The sequence below is a fragment of the Pteronotus mesoamericanus genome, unplaced genomic scaffold (assembly GCF_021234165.1).
Source record: "Pteronotus mesoamericanus isolate MK-2021 breed Mesoamerican mustached bat unplaced genomic scaffold, CSHL_Meso_final contig_20, whole genome shotgun sequence".
Lineage (NCBI taxonomy): Eukaryota > Metazoa > Chordata > Mammalia > Chiroptera > Mormoopidae > Pteronotus > Pteronotus mesoamericanus.
Window position 1 is genome coordinate 28021843 of NW_026555085.1, and position 20128 is coordinate 28041970.

The 20128-nt window shown below is 32.7% G+C and overlaps 1 protein-coding gene across 1 annotated transcript in view; it reads right to left on the reverse strand.

Moving 5' to 3' along the window:
- EYS (eyes shut homolog) overlaps nucleotides 1-20128 on the reverse strand; it is a 1478297-nt gene that overhangs the window by 570282 nt on the left and 887887 nt on the right. Inside the window, 2 exon segments of the mRNA XM_054568619.1 lie at nucleotides 11627-11718; nucleotides 15018-15208. Coding sequence (XP_054424594.1) covers nucleotides 11627-11718; nucleotides 15018-15208 — 283 coding nt within the window.

Sequence of the window (20128 nt, forward strand, 5' to 3'; positions counted from 1 at the left end):
AATAATAAGGAGAAGGATGCATGGGAAGAACAACAGGAGGGCAGGAGAGAAGGACAAGACTAAGGAGGAAGACACAATATTCCAGTTAGAGGTAAAAGTAAAATTAAAGGCCATAAAGCAGAAAAGCATTTTAGACAGTTCCAGAAGTGGTAAGATGTCAAAGTGAATGGAACGCTGACAATGGACGGAGGCTGGTGTTAGGTGAGGCAGAGGACAGTGCAGAAGCCCAATTGTGTAGGGCCTTGTTGCAGTAGCAAGGAAAGTAAAGGTAAGGCACTGAAAATCCTTCAGAGAAGCAATTTGATGTAATATACCTTAAATCACCCTGGCCAAAGTGTGAAGACTATTCAGAATCAGGCAATGAACTGCTTTTAAAAACTGATGGAGACTTGGACAGGGCAGTTTCAGAGGAGAAAGAGAAAAATGAGCAGATATAAGATGAAATTGTGTTGTATAAGTGCCATGCTAACATTAACCAATTGCACCAGGTGGGGTGTGTGTGTGTGTAATGAAATACTACTCTGCCTTACGGAAAGATGAAATACTGCCATTTACAACAACATGCATGAGAATACATTGAATGACATTGAGAATATCATTTCATGTGAAGTAAGTCAGACTGAGGAAGTTAAGAACCATGTGATTTCAATTTTATTCAGTGGGATATAAAACTGAAAGCAACAAATGAACAAACAAGAAAAATAAACTCCTAGACACAAACAACAGTATGGTGGTTACCAGACGCAAGTGGGACGGGAGGATAGTAATTGGTAAAGGGGGTCAAATAAATGGTGATGGCAGAAGATTTGGCTTTAGGTGGTGGGCACATAATGCAATACACAGATGATGTATCAGAATTGTACACCTGAAACTTGTATAATCTTATTAATGAGTGTCACCCCAATAAATTTAATTTAAAAGAAAAAGATGAATCATTTTTATGCTAAGTGAAATAAGCCAGTCAGAGAATGACAAATACCATATGATTTCACTTACATATGGGATCTAATGAACAAAATAAACTAACAAGTGAAGTAGAAACAGACTCATAGATACAGAGAACAGACTGACAGGTGTCAGAGGGGAGGCGGGTTTGGGGGCTGGGTAGAAAAGGTAAAGAAATTAAGAAAAAATAACAAACCAAAACAAAACAAAAGAACACCTCAGACACAGAAAACAGTATGGTAAATACCAGAAGGAAAGGGGAGTAGAGGGATGTTGAAGAGGGTAAAGGGGGAATGAATGGTGATTGAAGGAGATTTAACTTTGGATGGTGAACACACAATACAATATATAGATGATATGTTATAGATTTGCAGACCTGACTTACATAAGTTTATTAACCAATGTCACCCCAATAAATTCAATTAAAAAGGTGAAATTTTGGAAAACACTTTTTGATAGGACTTGTAGATAAAGAATAAAGTGATAGAAGTCAAAAATGATTCTCAGCATATGGGTAATTGGCACTTATTTGCTGAAATAGGAAAGACCATAGGGAGGGGTTTAGAGAAATAAGGAGGGTTGAAAGGATGGGAGACCAGGAATTTTATTTTGGAGATGTATAATTTAGGATAGGAATGAGGCTCCCATGAGAAGATATTGGGAAATATAAAATTTGAATGTAGGAGTTTAGAATTCAGAAGAAATATCTAAAATGGAATAGATCTAAGAACAGAAAGAAAAAAACTGGTCAGAGATAGGCAGAATGCCAAAAATATACTCTTTTTCAAAGCAGAAAGAGAAAATGATTTCAAGAAGATAAGAGTGCTACTGAAACACTTATTACAGTGAAGACAGAAGAGTGTCTATTGACTTTCTTAACATGAAGGTCATAGGGCGTGGCCACTGTCTTGCTCTGCATGAATAATACCTGTTTATACTGGTTGTCTTGAAATAATAATTAACAGCACCTTTTTTTTACTCTCAAAAGAGTTTCAGTTTGCATGACAAAACTCCCTAATATAGCTGATATTAACAAAAGCTGTGTCAGCTGTGGAACCCTGGAAGTCAGATTGGATTAGATTGAAAAGTAAATACCAGGTAACAAAATTGAACTCCCCATGTGTAGCAAATTTTGGAGATGTTCAGCTCTGAAGAGGGGTAGAAGACAAGTAATACAAAATCTAGAAGGATGTTCTGTGGCAGCAGGAATATTCTAAAGCCTGCTTTTATTTTTCGGGGAATGATTCAACAGAGAAAGATGGATAATGAAAGAAAGGTGAAGGAGAAATGGGTGCAAATGGAGGAGTTGGCCCTGGGCAGAAGTAGGTCAAGTCTTTAAGTACCAAGAGGGACTATCCTACTCCTCTTGAACCGTTTTCTTCTAACTTAATGGCATTCTCAAACTTTCTCTACTTCCTCTCTAAGCAACTTATCATGCCATGGCTATCCATACTTAACAAATGGAAGTCTCCAGCTAGGCTTAACTCTTCGGGTTTTCTAGGATTTAGTGTTGTGTTCCTTTTTTTTTTTTTTTTTTTGTTTTTTAACAATCAGAGAACCACTACCTCTAATTTGTTCAATTATATAAAATATATTTTTTACACAATATAATTGTACTATTTCAAACATTTATTAAAATCTTACAAAAGTTTAAACTTTTTTAAAAATTACTTTTGTACCTTAAATTTGGGCAAATTCATTATCATTGTGTTTCTTCACAGGAGCACAATTAGTCATTAATGATTTGTTCCCACAGAAATAAACACCTTGGACGGGATTATTGAGGAATTAACATTTCAATGGTTCCTAGAATTTTTCTGCTACTGAATCTATGGATGCAGCCTTAATGTATTCATTTCTAATGACATGTGGTGATCAATGAGGCTTTAACAATTAAAGCAAACTACAAGGTCATACAGAGAATAAGCCAAGCAACAGATAATTGACAAATTTAGAGAATGTTGACTTGGAGAGAAATTCGTGTGTACAATCTAAATTATATACAGACCACATTATGCCATGTGGGCTTTGGTAAATGAACTGTGAAGACCCTTTTGGAAGCATGCCACACTTCCCAATTAGAATGCTTTGAAATTTAACTTTGCTATTGTTATATTCATTTAACTTGAAGCATGATATCTTTAATATATTTGGTTATAAAAAAAGATGACTAGAAAAAGATAATTGGCTATGCTTTCTGAAAAAGTTAATGTCAACAGAAAACTGTTAGATATTTTAAAACTGGTAACACATGACAAAAGAAAGCAAAAATTTATGTATGTACCACATCTTCTTTCAAATATATAGTGACGAAAGATGATTTGACTTTGGTTGGTGGGCATGCGATACAATGTATAGATCAGGTACCAAGGAAATGTACACATGAAACCTACATAACCTTCTTAACCAATGTCACCCAGATACATTAATTAAAAAAATTTAAAAAAGCAAATATAGATTAGCTTTTGATTCTGAGTTCATCCCCATGAACATACAGTGAGAATCCACATTAAAGCTTTCATTAGTTATGCTCTGAAACTCCTTTCTACAAAATCACTTTCAATTAATAAAAGAAATGATATGAAATAAAATAAGTCATTTTCCATGTATATTAGTGAGAGGAGTTGAATTGTGTTAATTTTCAGAAATGATAATGATGATTATTTTAAATGCTTCTCAAAAATGAGTTCACCTCCTACCCACACAGTTGACTCCCGTCATTTGTCCTTCCTTACCTTTACTGATTCAGTAAGTTAATTACACTGTGGTGGTCTACTTAAAAAATGTTATAAAGATTTCACTTCAGAGTCTCATGTATCTAGCATTTCAAAATGTACCTAAGTGAATCTTGTATTTCAAGTTCATGAGAATTAAAATTTGTCATTTATTAATTGTCTTCAAAATTGCAAGTTTCTCTAACACTAATCTTTGCATACACATTTAAATATTTAGCAGGAAAGTTTTGCAAAATTGTGATTAGTATAACTTTGTTTGATCTGTTTAATAAGACCTTTCTTTAGTATCCAGTTTCTTTTCTGTAATATTAAAATTATGAATTATCCACCCTCAATTTGTTTTCAGTATGTTTATATTAGCATAGGAGACATAGTTCACCTCTTGGCAAAGTTAAGGGAAAATGAGGCAAATCACAAAGACAGTCTGTGATTTACATGGCAGTTGTGTTTTACATGGCAGAAATATTCAAGTAATCAGATTTTTAAGTCTAAATCATTTATGCCAGTCTCTCTCTTGCCAAGAGAAAGTACAAATCAACATCTAAAGCAAGGCAATTTTAGTTCAAATTAAAAGACATGTGTAATCCATTGTTACCTGCTAAATCTACTGTTTATGCTATGCTAGCCTTTGTTTCCACAGGAAGTTGAGCCACTAAAGAACATCCACTTGGGTGGCTCAGTAGTTGTCACTGAGTTGTAAAGATTCATTCATCAGTTCTTACTTATTAGCAGCAAGCATTTGAAAGAATGAAGCCAACTCTATGATCTCATCTATTTCTAGACTATAACACTACCTTGTTTAAAAAAAGTGTTCAGAAAATTCATTTTTTTTAAAGAGAAGAACTCATGGTTTTTATATTTTGTGTACTTTGTTCTTATGTCTTCAATGCATGGTACAGTACCTGGATGTAACAGCTTTCCCATAAATGCACATGCACAGAGCTGCAGGACGTTGTTTGTGGTGATGTGTGAACCTTCTGCTGATGATCCTACCTAAAATATTCCAAAAATGCTGAGAGTTCAGCTGACCTCCAGGCTGAGAATCAGCTGTAGAGTTTTAGGCCAAATTTCCATAGACTGATAACTAATGACATGCTTAAGGAAAAAACCAAACAACATTCTGATGTTTAATGCCCACATTAAGTACAACTAAAACTACTCTGTTACTCTGTGTTTTTCTGCTTGACAAACAGTATGAATATTAACAATAACTTTGAAATTTGTTTAAGCAATTTTGTAATAGGTAATTTGTTTTCAGATATTCAAGTGAAATAACGGGAAATGTCCAACTTTTAAATATGTAATTATTTTAACTTGGGTTTTAAAATAGTTTCTAAAGGTAATTGGTAATCAACTTATTGGAATATTTTTATAAACTGAGTTTAAAACTATAACTTTATTTTTTTATTATTTTATTTATTTTTTTTTACTGTTCAGATACATTTGTCTCCACCTTCCTGCCACCACTATAACTTTAAAAATGCTTAATTCCTAATTGTATTAACTGGCCTATGTAAATTTCATTTTAAAAGTCTCTTTTCCAAATTTAAATGTCAAAATTTCACTGTTTTGTGTTGACTTAATATATACCATTGAGAGGGGAAGAAAGTAGATTTATGTTAGAGGGACATTTTGATAGCCTATAAATATCACTTTAGAATTAAAATCAATTGTTCATTCTTTATTTTGTTCAAGTTAAAGTAAAATCATTATTCCATTGGCATGTTTTTCTTGATACTACTGACAGTGGTAAATTGTACACATTTCATTGGAGAAAAAAATCTTTTATTTTTTAGAAAGTGGTTAAATGGCTTATTTTTTTCTTTTTCTACCTCACTGATTTTCCAGCTCTGTGAGCCAAAGCATTCCTGCTCTGGTTGACACACGTCAAGTCCTGGGCTTTATTATTAATATCTTCAAAAGAGGTACAAAAAAAGAGGTATGCTGATGCTTACTGAGGTATCAATATTCTAATTGTCTCTCTATATGTTCATATACATAGTATATAAAAAGAGATAATTAGGTCACTCATATAATAAATCATGTCTGTGTATATGTTCATATATAATAATAAAACATATTTAAATTAATTAACTTCTTTCATGTTGCTTTGTGTTTTAAATATACAATTTTCTGCATTTTAATAATATTTTATGCCACTCAAAGAGATAAGAAGTTCAAGGTTTATGGTGTAATAATTTATCATTCCTAAGCATTGTTCACCCATACCTTGGGAAAGACAGTTATCTGTTGGGATAATTTAAGTCACAAAAAGACAATGAAATGAAGAAATTATTTATACCATGTAATCTCATACTGTGTACATTTTTGAGCAAGTTATAAATAATGAATAAACAGTATATATATCAATTTCTATTTTCTTCTTAGAAGCGGTCCAATAACCCACTCAGAGCCAAGATTAAAATAAATATAACTACTATAGTCTAAATTAAACTACTAAGTTTTACAAACTTTGTTTACTGATTATTTTTTGTCTTTATCTCCAAAGGCAGTTATCTTATTTTCCCTTGGAAATATTTCTCATCTTGTTTACTCCACATTGTTTTATCTGATTTCTCTTCTTCCTAGGTACAAAGCTAAAAAAAACTTTCCTAGTACCCGTTGCCATTAGTTGTGTGCACATGACTAATTTAGGGTTAACAAAATGCCAAGAGAAGTGAAATGTGCTGATTCTAGGCTGACCTCCATTAAACCATCCACTCATGCTCTGCCATGCTGACTGGAGGAGACTCATGTTTTCAGCCAAAAATATATGGCACATTTAAATTAACATACCAGAATAAGCTTGAATAAATGAACTCTTTCCAAAGATATGGTCAGGAGGTAGGAAAGCCACATTGAATAGTAAAATATTCCAGGACCACAACGTATTATAGTTAGTCTGAAACCATTTTTAGATCTAAAGGCTAATGAAAGGAATTTATTAGACCTTGAGGGAGAAGGCCATCTGCCAAGAGCCTAGACCTTCACTGGAGGGAGTAAGCCAGCCTTGGAGACACCACACAAGACCAAACAAATATTATCCTGATAGCATTTTCTTCCCTCTCTGTGTCCTAATTCCCCTTTTTATAAGGATACTGGTCATATGGGATTGGTACCCACACTAATGACCTCAGTTTAGCTTAATTACTCCTTTAAAGACAATCTCAAAATAAGGTTACATTCTTTGATATTGAAGGTTAAGACTTCAAAACATGAATTTCTGGTACAGGTGGGGACACAATTCAACCTGTACCAGAACCTATTAATGTATTCTACACAGATCAATGTCAAAGGACCAGAGAAAAGAGGAAGACACAAGGAAATGTGTTCACTGTAGAGTGAATCTTGAGAGGTACAGAAATGTAGTCTACTGTATACTGTAGCTTAGCTACAGGAAAGTGAATACTTAATTGATGTTATCTGCCCCCTTTCTTAAAAACTGTCCAATAGGTCAGTATTGCATATAATATAGTTCACGGTTCTTACTGTGGCATTCGATGACCTAAACAACCTGACAACCATGGTATCTGCAGAGCTTATCCTCACTCTATCCTACCTAATAGTCTCAAATATACATTATTTCCCTTTTCTCTTCTTTTGATACTATTACTGACTTAAGAAAATCCTCTTATCATCATTTAAGAGAAATAATGTAGTGTGGTGCAGGCTTTGTATGCACTTCTCTATCACTTGAGAAAATATTTGTTCATGTGTGGGTTTCATTGGTATAGGTCAGTCTCCTTAGGTCTCATTCACTGTTCGCATAAACACTATGCTCTTTTTTAAAAAGTCAACATAGTTTATTGGACATCCACGTGACTATACATAAACAGTAACTGATAAATGATTCTCTCAAGAGTAACTAAAGATATTTCTCACTTGTTCTAATTTTTTTGGATCTGTACAGCATTAGTACAGGAGCAGCCTTCCCCAAACAAAGGGGCGAATGAACAAAATCTCCATGAAAAAGACCTAAGAGAACTGACAGAGTTTCTGCAAGTATTTACAAATCAGGATGTAGACTATAAATTCAAGATTAAGACTGCAAATGAAGGGATTTAAAAAAAAAATACATAGATGCATTTTTAATAGCATGCACTTAAAAAAACACTTTAAAGTCCCATAACTGATGAGGTCAGAAGAGTACAATCTCTTTCTGTCTTTGAATTCCAGAACTTACCTCATTAAATAACTAAGGTGGATAGGTGTTAATTAGGACTTTAAATTGAGGCGGGGGCATGTATACACACACACACACACACACACACACACACTCATAATTATATAATGTTATGTATAATTATAATATATGTGATATAATTAAATAATGATGTTTATAATAAAAGTAACAAATGGTATGGTATATTAATAACATAATCAATATGACTTATGCATAAGTATTATAAATATAACAACAGACATAGATAAAGTGCAATATCACACTGTCATACTTGTGTTTGCCATAGAATACATTCCTATCTTAATCTCTCTTGACTTCTTGTGCTTACATACACCCATGGTTTTCAAGAGTGGGTGACAATTGCAAACCTATTTGTGTTTGTTTCCCTTCTTGATATACTAAATGCTGTTGTTCAGCAGCCTGACCTCATTGCTTGTCCCATTTTCACTTTCGTTAAAAGACAAGCAACAGCTATAGCTAATTTCTCACTGAATAGTTTTTAACATGTGTATTTTTAGTATCCTTATTATGCCTCTGTATATTTCACTTGTTTAAGCTCCTATTTTCCTTCCTGCTTTTTGTTAGGTTAAGCAATCAAACATTTCTTTTTCAACAGGGCCAAGTTACTCCACAGAACACATTGTCTTTCCCTGTTCTAAAAAATAATGAACTCAGTTATTTTTCACAGAGTATATTAGTTTCACTCTTTTTTGAGAAAGCCCTTCATCATGGGTCTAGCACAACCTTGTTGTTCTTTTCCTCAGAATTTCACAAAAGGATGTGAGGAAGGGCGTTTCTCCTATATTCATATTCAAAAAGAATGTCATCTCTCAACAGAAACAAGATGAAAGAGTGTAGAGTTGGGAGTGAAATGTGTGCATACGATTTACCTTTATTTTAAAGAGTATGTTAATGGTCAAAAAAATTGTGACCACAGCATACTTTAATTGAATTAAACTTAAAATTTAAGCTTTTTTCTTTTTACCTCTACAAGTTTATGTTATTTATTTATTTTTATTTATTTATTTATTATTTTTATGGTATTTTTTCTATTACCATTTGTGCACCCTATACAGTATAGAAAACTGAAGTTAATGGATTCCCACTCTCATTTTTGTTCTTTATATATGATAATTTAGAAAAGAAGAAGATTTCTAGAAATTTCCCATTACTTCAAAATAAACCAAGGACTTGTGAAGAAATATTTCTGAATAGAGATAATTTGGACGAGATATAGACAGGTTATCAGCTACTTTGTGTTAAAAATACAAAGCAACAATGGATGTAAATTGCAAAAGAAAGTCATATAACATAAAGGAAAGTGATATTTTTGTTATTAAATATCCTTAAAAGTGACATGGGATGAAGATAGCATAAAGCAGGTATTCTTGAAACTTTTAAAACATGTTTCACATTTACTGTTTCTTTTAAGAACACTTTACATAATATGTTGTCACTTTTAAAACGCAGACTGCACATGTTATGATAGAAAAAATTATTAGGTCAGGAGGCAGCAGGTCTGTGTTCCCGTCTTGCCCTCCCACAGGATAACAATGTGAGTTTAAGAAAGATGTCTGCCTTTGCTGAGTCCCAGCTTTCAAATGTGCAAAAGGAATGTTATGGACTGAATTATGTCTCCCTAAAATTCATATGCTGAGGTCCATCCAAACCCACAGTACTTCAGAAAGTGACTGTGTCTGAAAACAGGACCTTCAAAGAAATAAGTTAAAATGAGATCATTAGGTGAGCACTAATCTGGCATGACAGATGTCCTTCTAAGAAGAGGAAATCCGGACAAAGATACACATTGAGGAATATGATGTGAAGACAGAGGAGAAGATAGCATCTACAAGCCAAGGAGAGAGGCCTTGGGGAAAAAATTCCTGCCAATACCTTCTTCATCTTAGACTAAATTTCTGTTGGGGAGGCCATGTTGTCTGTGGTAGGTTGTGCCAGCAGCCTGACCTAACCAATAAAATGGGCAGAATGAGTTTTCCAATGACTGGATACAGTTACGTGTGTGTAAAGCATGTGGCACATGGTAGTTATTTAATGTGCACTAATTAATATTGTTCTTGCTGTTTGTTTTGTTTACTGGGAAGGTAATTTATAATTCTTATCTTTCTCTTACCGCAAACATACAGCAGTTCTTTCAGGGTAGGGGAGAATAAGAGATCAAATTGTATTTTCTACAGCATGGGTCATAGGGTCCATGGCTTAAAAGTTATTCATAGATTTTGGAGTAAGAGTAGCCTTGGAACTGTACTGTTTCTAACTATGTTATTTTCTGTATTTAATTTCTTTATCTTTCAGTTTTCCATCTGGGAATGTGGATAATTACATTTGTTTTTTTAAACGAAAATTCATATATGTAATAGACTTACTACTGGACAAAAAAAATGAGTGTTTAATAAACTGTACCTATAAATGCTGTGTTCTCATTCATTTTTTAAACCTTTTCCAACATACCCCAGGCCAGAGCAACTTTTTTTCTGGTGCACCCCTCTGCCTCTCCATCACCTCTCATGTGTCTTTTTGTTTCCTTAGGAGTAAAAATATGTCTTCGGTGATATGGTTCCTACTGTTGCCCCAATGCTCATATACCTGCTTTTCCTCAGGATGATGACACTCTGTGTCCAGAGAAAACTGATTACCTTGGCTCACATAGCATTTCCCATAGTGCATTGCCCCCATAGTTACTAGATAGGTTAAAATGCTAAAAAAATGTTAAGGGTTCTGTGCCCAAAAAATGTTAAGGGTTCTGTGCTCATGTCTTGAGTTAAGCAAAAAATGTGAGACTCTATTAAAAGGATCTCAGAGGTCTTAAAAATGCTCATGTGCATTTTGAGTAGTTAGGAGAGGTATATGTGATGTAGCCTCTCCTTAATTTTCTTGATAATAGACTGTTTTTTGGTTAATATTCTTAAGGATCTATATTCCAAACAAGATTTGGATAGTCTGGTCTAAGGAAGGTAGAGCTTCCTTAAAACCTCTTCTTTAACTTCTCTCCCCATCTCCGTTATGGCCTCTTTACTTTCTTCTTTATTGGCTTTAAGGAATTATTTTTATTAAATAATAATCTATTTTCATAACAAAATAATTTACTTCAGTCTATGTACTGGATGAGGATTGTGGTATGTGTTTTAAAGCGTCACTTAAATGTGGAAGAGGCAAAACACGTAACAAAAAGGCACTAAATCTATATTAAAATTAAACCTTACTAAAAACCAACGAAGGCCAATTAAGGGCAAATGTCATTTTCACTTATCAGACTGGCAAAATCTGATGCTTGTGAGGGTCCTGGGATATAGTCACCATGAAACATAGCCTTTGAAAATATAATAATATGCTATCAATAACTATTCTATCTTGATTGTGGCATAATGGGTAATTTTAATTGCCTTATCCATGGTATTTCTGGATGTTCCAAATTTCCTACAGTAAATTTATTTTATTTTGATATCAAAAGAAATAACAGTTTGTTTTTATGATTTCTATAAGTGGAAAATAATACAAGGCTTTCATGTCTTTTTTGTAAATCAGCTTAAGTTTGTTGATCATATGGTCCTTATACAGTTCTTTCTCCAGTACCAATTTAAGGACATATACAAAAGGCAAGATGGTTTAAAAAGCATTAATTCACATAACAGTACATGTGAATACTAATCAGGATAACCTTCACTTTAAAATGGCAAGAACAACACCCAGAGGAAGCCTTTGCTACTTATAAGATTAAGTGGAAAAGAAAATAAGTATATCTTACCTGATAAGCAGTGAATACTTTTGTCCATGATCCACTTTAAGAGTAGTGTTAATAATTTTCAATGCTGCTTCACCCGTACAGGAAAAGTGGTACTATGAGAAAAAAGTTTTTCCTCAATTTCTCAGTGTGAAATTAACACATTGTGCATACTTTGGACTTTACAATTCACCAATATTTTATTGTGCTAGTGAGACAAGAACTCTGAAACTTAAAGAGGAGTGACTGCTCAAGGTATCCAACCAACAAGTGCTAGAATTAAAATATAAATGTATAAATATTACATACATATACTCATATATACCATACATGTGTACACACACCTTCACACACTTTTGGTTTCTTTTTCAGTGTTCTGGGGAACCTGGTTGAGAACGGCAGCTTCTTCTGCTGGCAGGAATAAGTATTACTGGCAATTTTCCTTAGGTGTTAGCAACTGGGCAATATAAAGATCAGGGCATACAATCTCGATGGTGAAGTTAATGTCACAGGAAAAGAAATGTAAAGATTATGAGAGTTAACCATACATTCTAAGCTTTCTAAGTCTAGAGGAGGCCTATGGCCATTTGAAGGATGATTGCTGACGGGGCCAATTGAGTTATGGTTTGAAAAAAGCAAATCATGTCTCTAACTGGTATCTTTGACCAGACACCTTTGAGAATTTCATGAGTGGGCTCCATAGCCTATTCATTTTCTAACAGCATGTGCCTGAATATATATTAGTTATATTGTGGCTAGTCTTTTCTAGAAAAAAGGTTTTCTACCCTTCATCATATCTATAGGATATCAGTAACTCACATGTAAGTTAAAGAAAAATAGTTGCATAGTGTTTCATAACTCCTATCATCCAGCTATATTATAATGATATATCTAAATCTTCCCAAATATAGTCCAAAGGAAATATAAGGCTATGTATTTTAATTTTTAATGATATTTGTGCATTGCAAAAGGTTCCTTTTCTTTGTAAAATTATCTGCTCCAGGCTCAGTATTTGAAGTAAAAAATACTTCAAATACTGAGATTTTAAAAAACAAATACACCTACGTGCAAGATGCATAACATTTGGTTATACATTCTTTTCAAACCATGTGAAACTAAGTTAAATTCACTGTTCCTTTACTGAATTTTTAATGTGTCCACTATACAACCAAAGTTACTGAAGAATACATTTAATATTTTTGACAGAATAGATAATAATTTGTTTATTATGTATAACACTTAGAAATCTGTGTTGTTAATTAAGATAGTTATTTAAGCTTCACTGATAAGGTACTCACTAACAATGTGTATATAGTAGGCAGAGTAGTCTCTCAGTTTGTTAAAATATTTAAGAAAATTCTTTTTCAGGTACTACTGTTATTAATTTCTATTATCTTCAGGGATATAAAAATTAAACATATATAAAATCTTTAATGGACAATTCTATTAATTTTACTTAAATTTTTCTTTTATTATAAACAGCTCTTTTGTGATTGTATAAAAAACAGGATTTGCTGCTATTGATTTATTACTATGTATCATGGATTTTTAAAGCACTTTACAAGTGTTAACTGATTGTTTCCTTACAAAACAAAAGCAAAAGCAAACAAAGATATATGAAAAAGGGATTATCCTTTTATTACCTTCACTAAACAGAGGTGGAAACTGAGGTGAAGTGATTTGTCCCCAGACAGGGAGACGCAGTGATTTGTGACACAGTTAATAAGTTGAGGGGGAAGGGTACTGATATTTGAGCCCCAAATAGAAGAATCTATTTATCCCTTGTTATTAGAAAAAAGCCCATAAAATATTTTTAAAAATCAAGTTTGATAAATAAAACTTTAAAGTTTAAATTTTAAAAGAAAATTTACTAACATTCTACCTTACTAGAATTTGAATGTCTTAAATTATAATCATTGTAAATGTTTAACCACAAATATGTCTTTTTGTTGAAATTGTAATGTAAATATATTCCCCATATGATTATACTTTTGAAATAGATGAAATTATAGTCTTGTAAATCATAGAGGAAGAAGAAAAATCTTCAAATCGTCAATATAGCATAATGCTGAAATTTTCTTTAAATCATTACAAGGAAGCAGTGATGTGAGTACAAAGAATGTAGATTTTTGTATTGATACAACAGAATAAAAAATTCTTGATCTACCACCCTTAAAAGAGATTGAAGAGCATGTATAATAAAACCAGACTCTCTGAGAGCTTTATTTTGTCCACAGAATCCTTGTAAGATCCAAAGAGAGAATACCTAACCCTCATATTTGATTCATAATCACAGGTATTCTTCAATAGTTCATATGCCTTACTTACTTACTCATTGCTTGCACTTACTTCAAATACTTGCTAATTTACTAATTTAAACCTCACAACAACTTGTATTACCCCAATTTTACAAGTAAACTTAAGCACAAAACCCTTAAGTTTCTCACAAGTTCTCAAAGCTCTTTAAGGAGCAGAGCTAGGATTCAAAATCTGACAGTCTAGCTCTAGAGTCCACGGTCTTAATAAATTTTCTTAAGATGGAGCCTGACATAAATTGCAATTCAGTACACAGTAGTAATTATTATTACATATGTGTCAATATATAGCCTTTCTTTGTCATAAAACTTGAAAGAAATTCTATTCCTCTCTTCACCCATTACATTTTACAGTTCCTAAATGTCTTGGCTCAACCTATCATAAATTTATTTTTATTTATTTGAAAGTAAAAGAAGTATCTTAATCCATTATATTTTCTCAAAATCTTGACAAGTCTCTGGACATTCCTCAAAATGTCTCTGATTGGATATGTCCACAGTGGTTTGAGGAACTAGCTGAGATAGATGATTAGTTATGGCAGTCGAGTTAGCAGCAAAAAAATGGGCTGAGAGAAAACATTCTGAATATGACCAATGCTCAATATTATGTTTCCTTTGTAATTTCTTACATATGGTCTCTATATATTCTTTTCTGCTCTTTTTAAGACTAATAGAAATTTGTGGTCTAAGTTAAGAAAAATTCTGTACAGCAGAGGTCAGCAAACTTTATCTCAGGTCAGGCTGATGTTTGATAATTTATTCTAACATCCTATTATTGCTCTGATTTTATGTGTTATTATTATTTGTAATAAATTGGAAGCAATATAAGGAGAACAAAGTATGTTTTATTTACCATAGAATCTTTAGAACCTAACAAAGTGAATGGTAACAGATAAATATTCAATGAATGAGTAAACAAATAAACAAATGAGTAAAAATGCTGCTCCTACTATTAATTTTTAACATCTGTTTGATATTTATTTATGATATCAGACATTATACTAAATCACAAGTTATATTAAATTAGGTATATGAGTTATATTAAAGAAAACAATACATTTCTAAAATTTACTTTAAATTACATAAATTTAATGGCTTACTTGTAAAGTACCATTTTCAATAAATAATTGGATAAAAAATCCATCTACTAAATTTGAGTCTTGCTTGATATAGAGCAGGAGTCCATAGGAGTTGAAGGTCTGAAATTCTAGGGAGATGTTATTTTGTGAACTTAAAAATATATTCTGAAATTCTAGATAGGAATTTCCATAATAACAAACACAACTGAAATCTGTGGAATCAGAAAAAAAAATGCAATTTAGTTTGGAATAGAATGTTCAAGAGTTGGGTGTCACATTATTACCATTAGCATTATAGTACTCTGAAATGGCCCATGCTTGACCCTCTCCTGCCTGTTACAAGCCTGGGTACCTATTTCCTTTGCCACAGTCACAGTGGTTTGTCATAATTTCTATGTATTGAGGGCTTCATGATTAAATTTCATTGAAAGGCACAGATGTCTAATGAGTAATCTTCAACAGGGCTTTTAGATTTTATGTTACGGGCCAACAAAAATAGGAACATTTTCAAAAAATGTTGCTCACTGCATATATAAGATGTTAATACAAAGTTATGATTTATGTCATTATTATTAATTTGGATTGCTATGAGCACTGTTAGAGATAATTGGGATTAAAGGAATTGTCATCCTTTCATTAATAACTCTATAGTATCTGAGCTTTAGAAAATCTCTCATTTTCCTTTTTTACCTTCTAAATGATTATATTTTAATTATCCTTAATCTTTCAAGTAAAATATGGAGATATTTGGAGCAAAGTACTTTGACAATTTCTTAAATTTATTTATTTACTTACTTAGTGACTGACTTATTTATTTTTCCAGTCAGGATTCACACATTATATTTGGCTGTTGTATCTCTTTAGTCTCTTTTAGCCAAGAATAATCACCTACCTTTTTTCTTGTTTGGTATTTATTGTTTCATTACATTTACATTTTTAAAAAAATAAATATGATTTTTAAAATATTTTAGCCTTTTATTCTTTTTCCATTTTTTTAAAAAAGTTCATTGTTCAATTACAGTTGTTCCCATTTTCCTCCCACTACTCTCTCCTGCCCTACCCATCCCCTGCTTCCCACATTCAATCTTCCTTACCCTTGTCCTTGCCCATGGGTCCTTACACATGTTCCTTGACTTGGCCCTTCCCATTCTTTCCCCTGTCATCCCCCTCCCCCTGCCCCTCTGGTTACTGTCAGTTCTTTATTTCCATGTCTCTGGTTCTATTTTGCTTGCTTGTATGTTTTGCTGATTAGGTTCTACTTATAGGTGAGATTATATGGCATTTGTCTTTCACTGCCTGGCTTATTTCACTTAGCATAATGCTCTCCAGTTGCATCCATGCTGTGGCGAAGGGTAGGAGCTCTTTCTTTCTTTCTGCTGCATAATATTTCATTGAGTAAATGTACCTTAGTTTTTTGACTTAATGAAACCTAGTTAGCTTATTTCTCTGAATAAGGTGCCAATAAATTTATATTATTAAAAGTTTTGTTTGGTAAATATGTAATTGATCACTGTTGGTTGATATTCCTGTAGTAATGGATTTGAGTATCTCCTTTCTTTTACTTTCTCCTTCCTTCTCCTCCTTCTGTGACATACACACATGCAAACTGATACTCTCTCTCCTTCAAAACTTTCAAATTGCTAATTCTTTTATAATTAATAGAAGAGATTATTCATGAAACTGTGAGTTTTAGTTTGCTGTCCATCAAGGTTAGATCTTTCAAAAATCTTTACTTTGAAACTTCTATACATTTTATATTCTATATGAAGCATCTTTGTTATTTTAAATTTTTAGTAAAGCTTTAAAATACCATATTTTGCCATGTTTAATGCGCACCTACATTTTTGTGTGAATTATACATGGGATTATTAGACCCATGGTGTATAATCATTATACCCCTGTATAATGTGCATCCTTATTTTTCCCTCAACACTTTGGGCAAAAAGTGACATTATACAAAACAAAATATGGTACTCATTGTGCTAAATTTTTAAACTTGTTAAAAACAACTAAGAAAATAATCAGCCAAACCTCAAAGAAATTTTTCCTTTTAACCAGAAATAAAAAAGGCTCAAAATACTGCCAGAAAACATTTGTGCTTTGTAGACAAATCAAAAGCATATGTATTTTTTTTTTACCAATACATAATTAGAAGTGGCCCCAAAATTGAAAGTATTAACAATGTTCTTTCAATTTTGACATTCTAATTGTTTTAGTTGTTATATTTGTGATAGAGACAGATATTTCTTCATTGTAAAGTCTCGTTTCTAAAGCAACTCAACAGCTTTTATTAAAGAGACTTTAATTAGAAATCAGAGCCAGTTACTCACTGAGCCATTAGAATTTACATACCTGTTTTTCTGCAGCAGTAGCTCATTTTCTGGTAACTTTTCAAAAATAAACCATAGCATGAAAGAATGTTCAAGTTGGGAGGTATTTTGGGGGTCTCTTGCTTGATGTTAATCTGATAACACTTCCATTTTGACCCTTAAATAATTCTCTTCCTGGTAAAGTTTTAGTGATGATGTTAAAGGCAGGGTAAATAGAATTTTATACATTAACTAACTTGAAAAGGTTTTAGCCATCTGAGTGAATTGGGAATGAAGTGCAATATTCATTTTACCTACAAGTTCAAAATGTGAAAGAACAGAAAATATTTTCTGACAAAGACTAGTATTACAACATGAACATACCCAACACTGGTGAAATAAAGAAAGTACTATATATTTTAAATGTCTTAGAAGAAATATATTGCCCAATAAACAACAACAAAATCAAACACTTGTTTAATTACATTATTTTAGGATATATAGTTTTATGGACAAACATTTAAAAAATTAAGTGGCTTTGTCATCATGTGACCAGCACTCTGAATAAAATCCATGCATTTACTCATTGGTCAACTACATGAGGTCAAGAGCCATATATGTTTGGCTCATTATTTTATTCCAAGTGACTGATTTTCATAAGTACATAAACCACTTACTATCTGTTATGAAAAGTATAATTGCTTTTGTTTAAATGTATTTGGAAAATTGTATTCTGTTATGTTTGGATTAAAAAATCAGGAAGTATTTTGTATAGAGTATTAGGCCATCTTCATAGTGTTTCCTATTCAAGGGCATGGATACAGATCCCATGTTACACTTCCCTTACCTAATCTTAAAAAAATCTTAAAAAGAACAATGAAATGAAGAAAAGTGTAGAGACTATTTCCAGTAAAGATGGGCTGGTGCAGTGATTCTCAGCTGGTGAGCCCTGGCACACTGGTGTGCCGGCAGAATTTTTAAAACACGCAATACCCGACTATCTAGTTAGGGGCACTGACTTTTTTTCCCTTAGTCTGTCAAATAAAAAAATTACAACAGCCAATACAACAATTGCCACTCGGTGTGAATGATTCAAAATTATACAATTTTTTGTCAGGTTGGCAAAAAATAATATATTTTTGGTATACTGCAGAATTTTAGTAATTAGTTTATGTATGTCATGAGATGAAAAATGTTGAAAATCACTGGGCTAGTGCAAATTAATAATTCCATATATTTTTCATTATCAGAATTAAATTGTTTCTGCCTCTAAGGTTTCATTTTTCCAAATAGAATAACCTTTTCCTGAATTGTATGCCTTCATGCCATAATTATACCTCTGACTGAGTTTGTATGCTTTGGGTACAAATAACCAGAAAGCCCAATTTCAAAAAACTTCAGCACTAAATAATTTAATGGCTTAAGTAAGAAGAAGTTCAGGAATAGGGTGGGCTTCCAAACAAACGTTTGTGTATACAAAAGGTCAGCTGGCTTCTCATAAAATACCTAGACTACTTCTGTCTCTCCATTTTGCTATTCACCAAGTAAGCTTTAATCAGAGGCTTGCTTCTCTCCCAGTTTAGTATAGTGGCCACTGGTAGTTTAAGTGACATATTCCCTCATTTGTGTCCAGCTCTCAGTTTTCTATATTTTCAAAAAAGGAAGGAAGATCTTTCCCAGGCACAGAATGCATCTTTCCTGACAGTTAACTGGCTAGAACTTGGTCACCAATGAAGCCCTCCACTAAGGATGAGGACGGGGTCAGCACCTACTGAGAGCTGCGGGGAGGGGTCACAGTGGACCAGTTTGGTGTTCTGTTGGGAAGAATACTTCAAAATCAAATCCATATACCCTCAGATTTATGACTTATTTCATAGTTAATATCTGACTGCTGGATTCAAAGACTCAGAATGCTCAATTCCATGTACAAAGTAGAGATTTTAACTTTCATCTCCAGCTTCCTCCCTCTGCTACTCCTTCTGAGAGGTTAACTTTTGACTTCATTTCTAATAGCACATATTGAGTGTAAGAGAGTCTAATCACTAAAAATTTTACTTGCAATTTGGTTGGTTTTGCTAGGTGAGCAGATGCTACACTTTTTGTGACTTATAATTATTTGAATTTCCAGGGCATACTGATCCATAGCCACTCCCACTGAATAAGGGTAAAAACAACTTCAAAGATGTTTTAATGAAAATTAGGAGTCAATATCCCTGACCTCTTCTACTGCACACACAAAAAAAAACGGGTTTTCAGAAGAGTGAAAGAATAAGGAAGTAAACATACTTTAGAAAAAAATCAATAACGCAGTTTTTAGTTAAAAATAAATATTTAAATTAAAACAAAAAATATAAAACTAATATTTTCCTTTTAATAAAACAAATACAGAGAAAAAGTAAACAATTCTTAACTTATGAAAAATCTTGAGCCATTTTTTTATTTTTGGGTTAGAAGATGAGAAAATACTAAATAGATTTTAAAGAACAGCCTTTTTTATTGTTAGTGTTCTATGTATAAGGTTTAATGTGAAAGTTGGGATCTTATGAGAAGGTAATTGAATACCAAGCTTTTCTATAAGACTGAGTTTGGTAATGACTCATTAGTAACTAGTTTAAATAAAAAATAATAATATTTAACCCTATTTCTAGTAGATCAGCATCAATATCAGTGTATCCATGGGTAATCACTGAAAGAAGAGTGAAAGAAGAGTGTTACGTATCCCTAGCTAAATGTTAAGAAATAATTCACGGCTAAACAGCAAATTGGCCCTTTGTTTATTTCATATATCTTATGCTAGATATCTTTGTTATATCTAGGAAATAA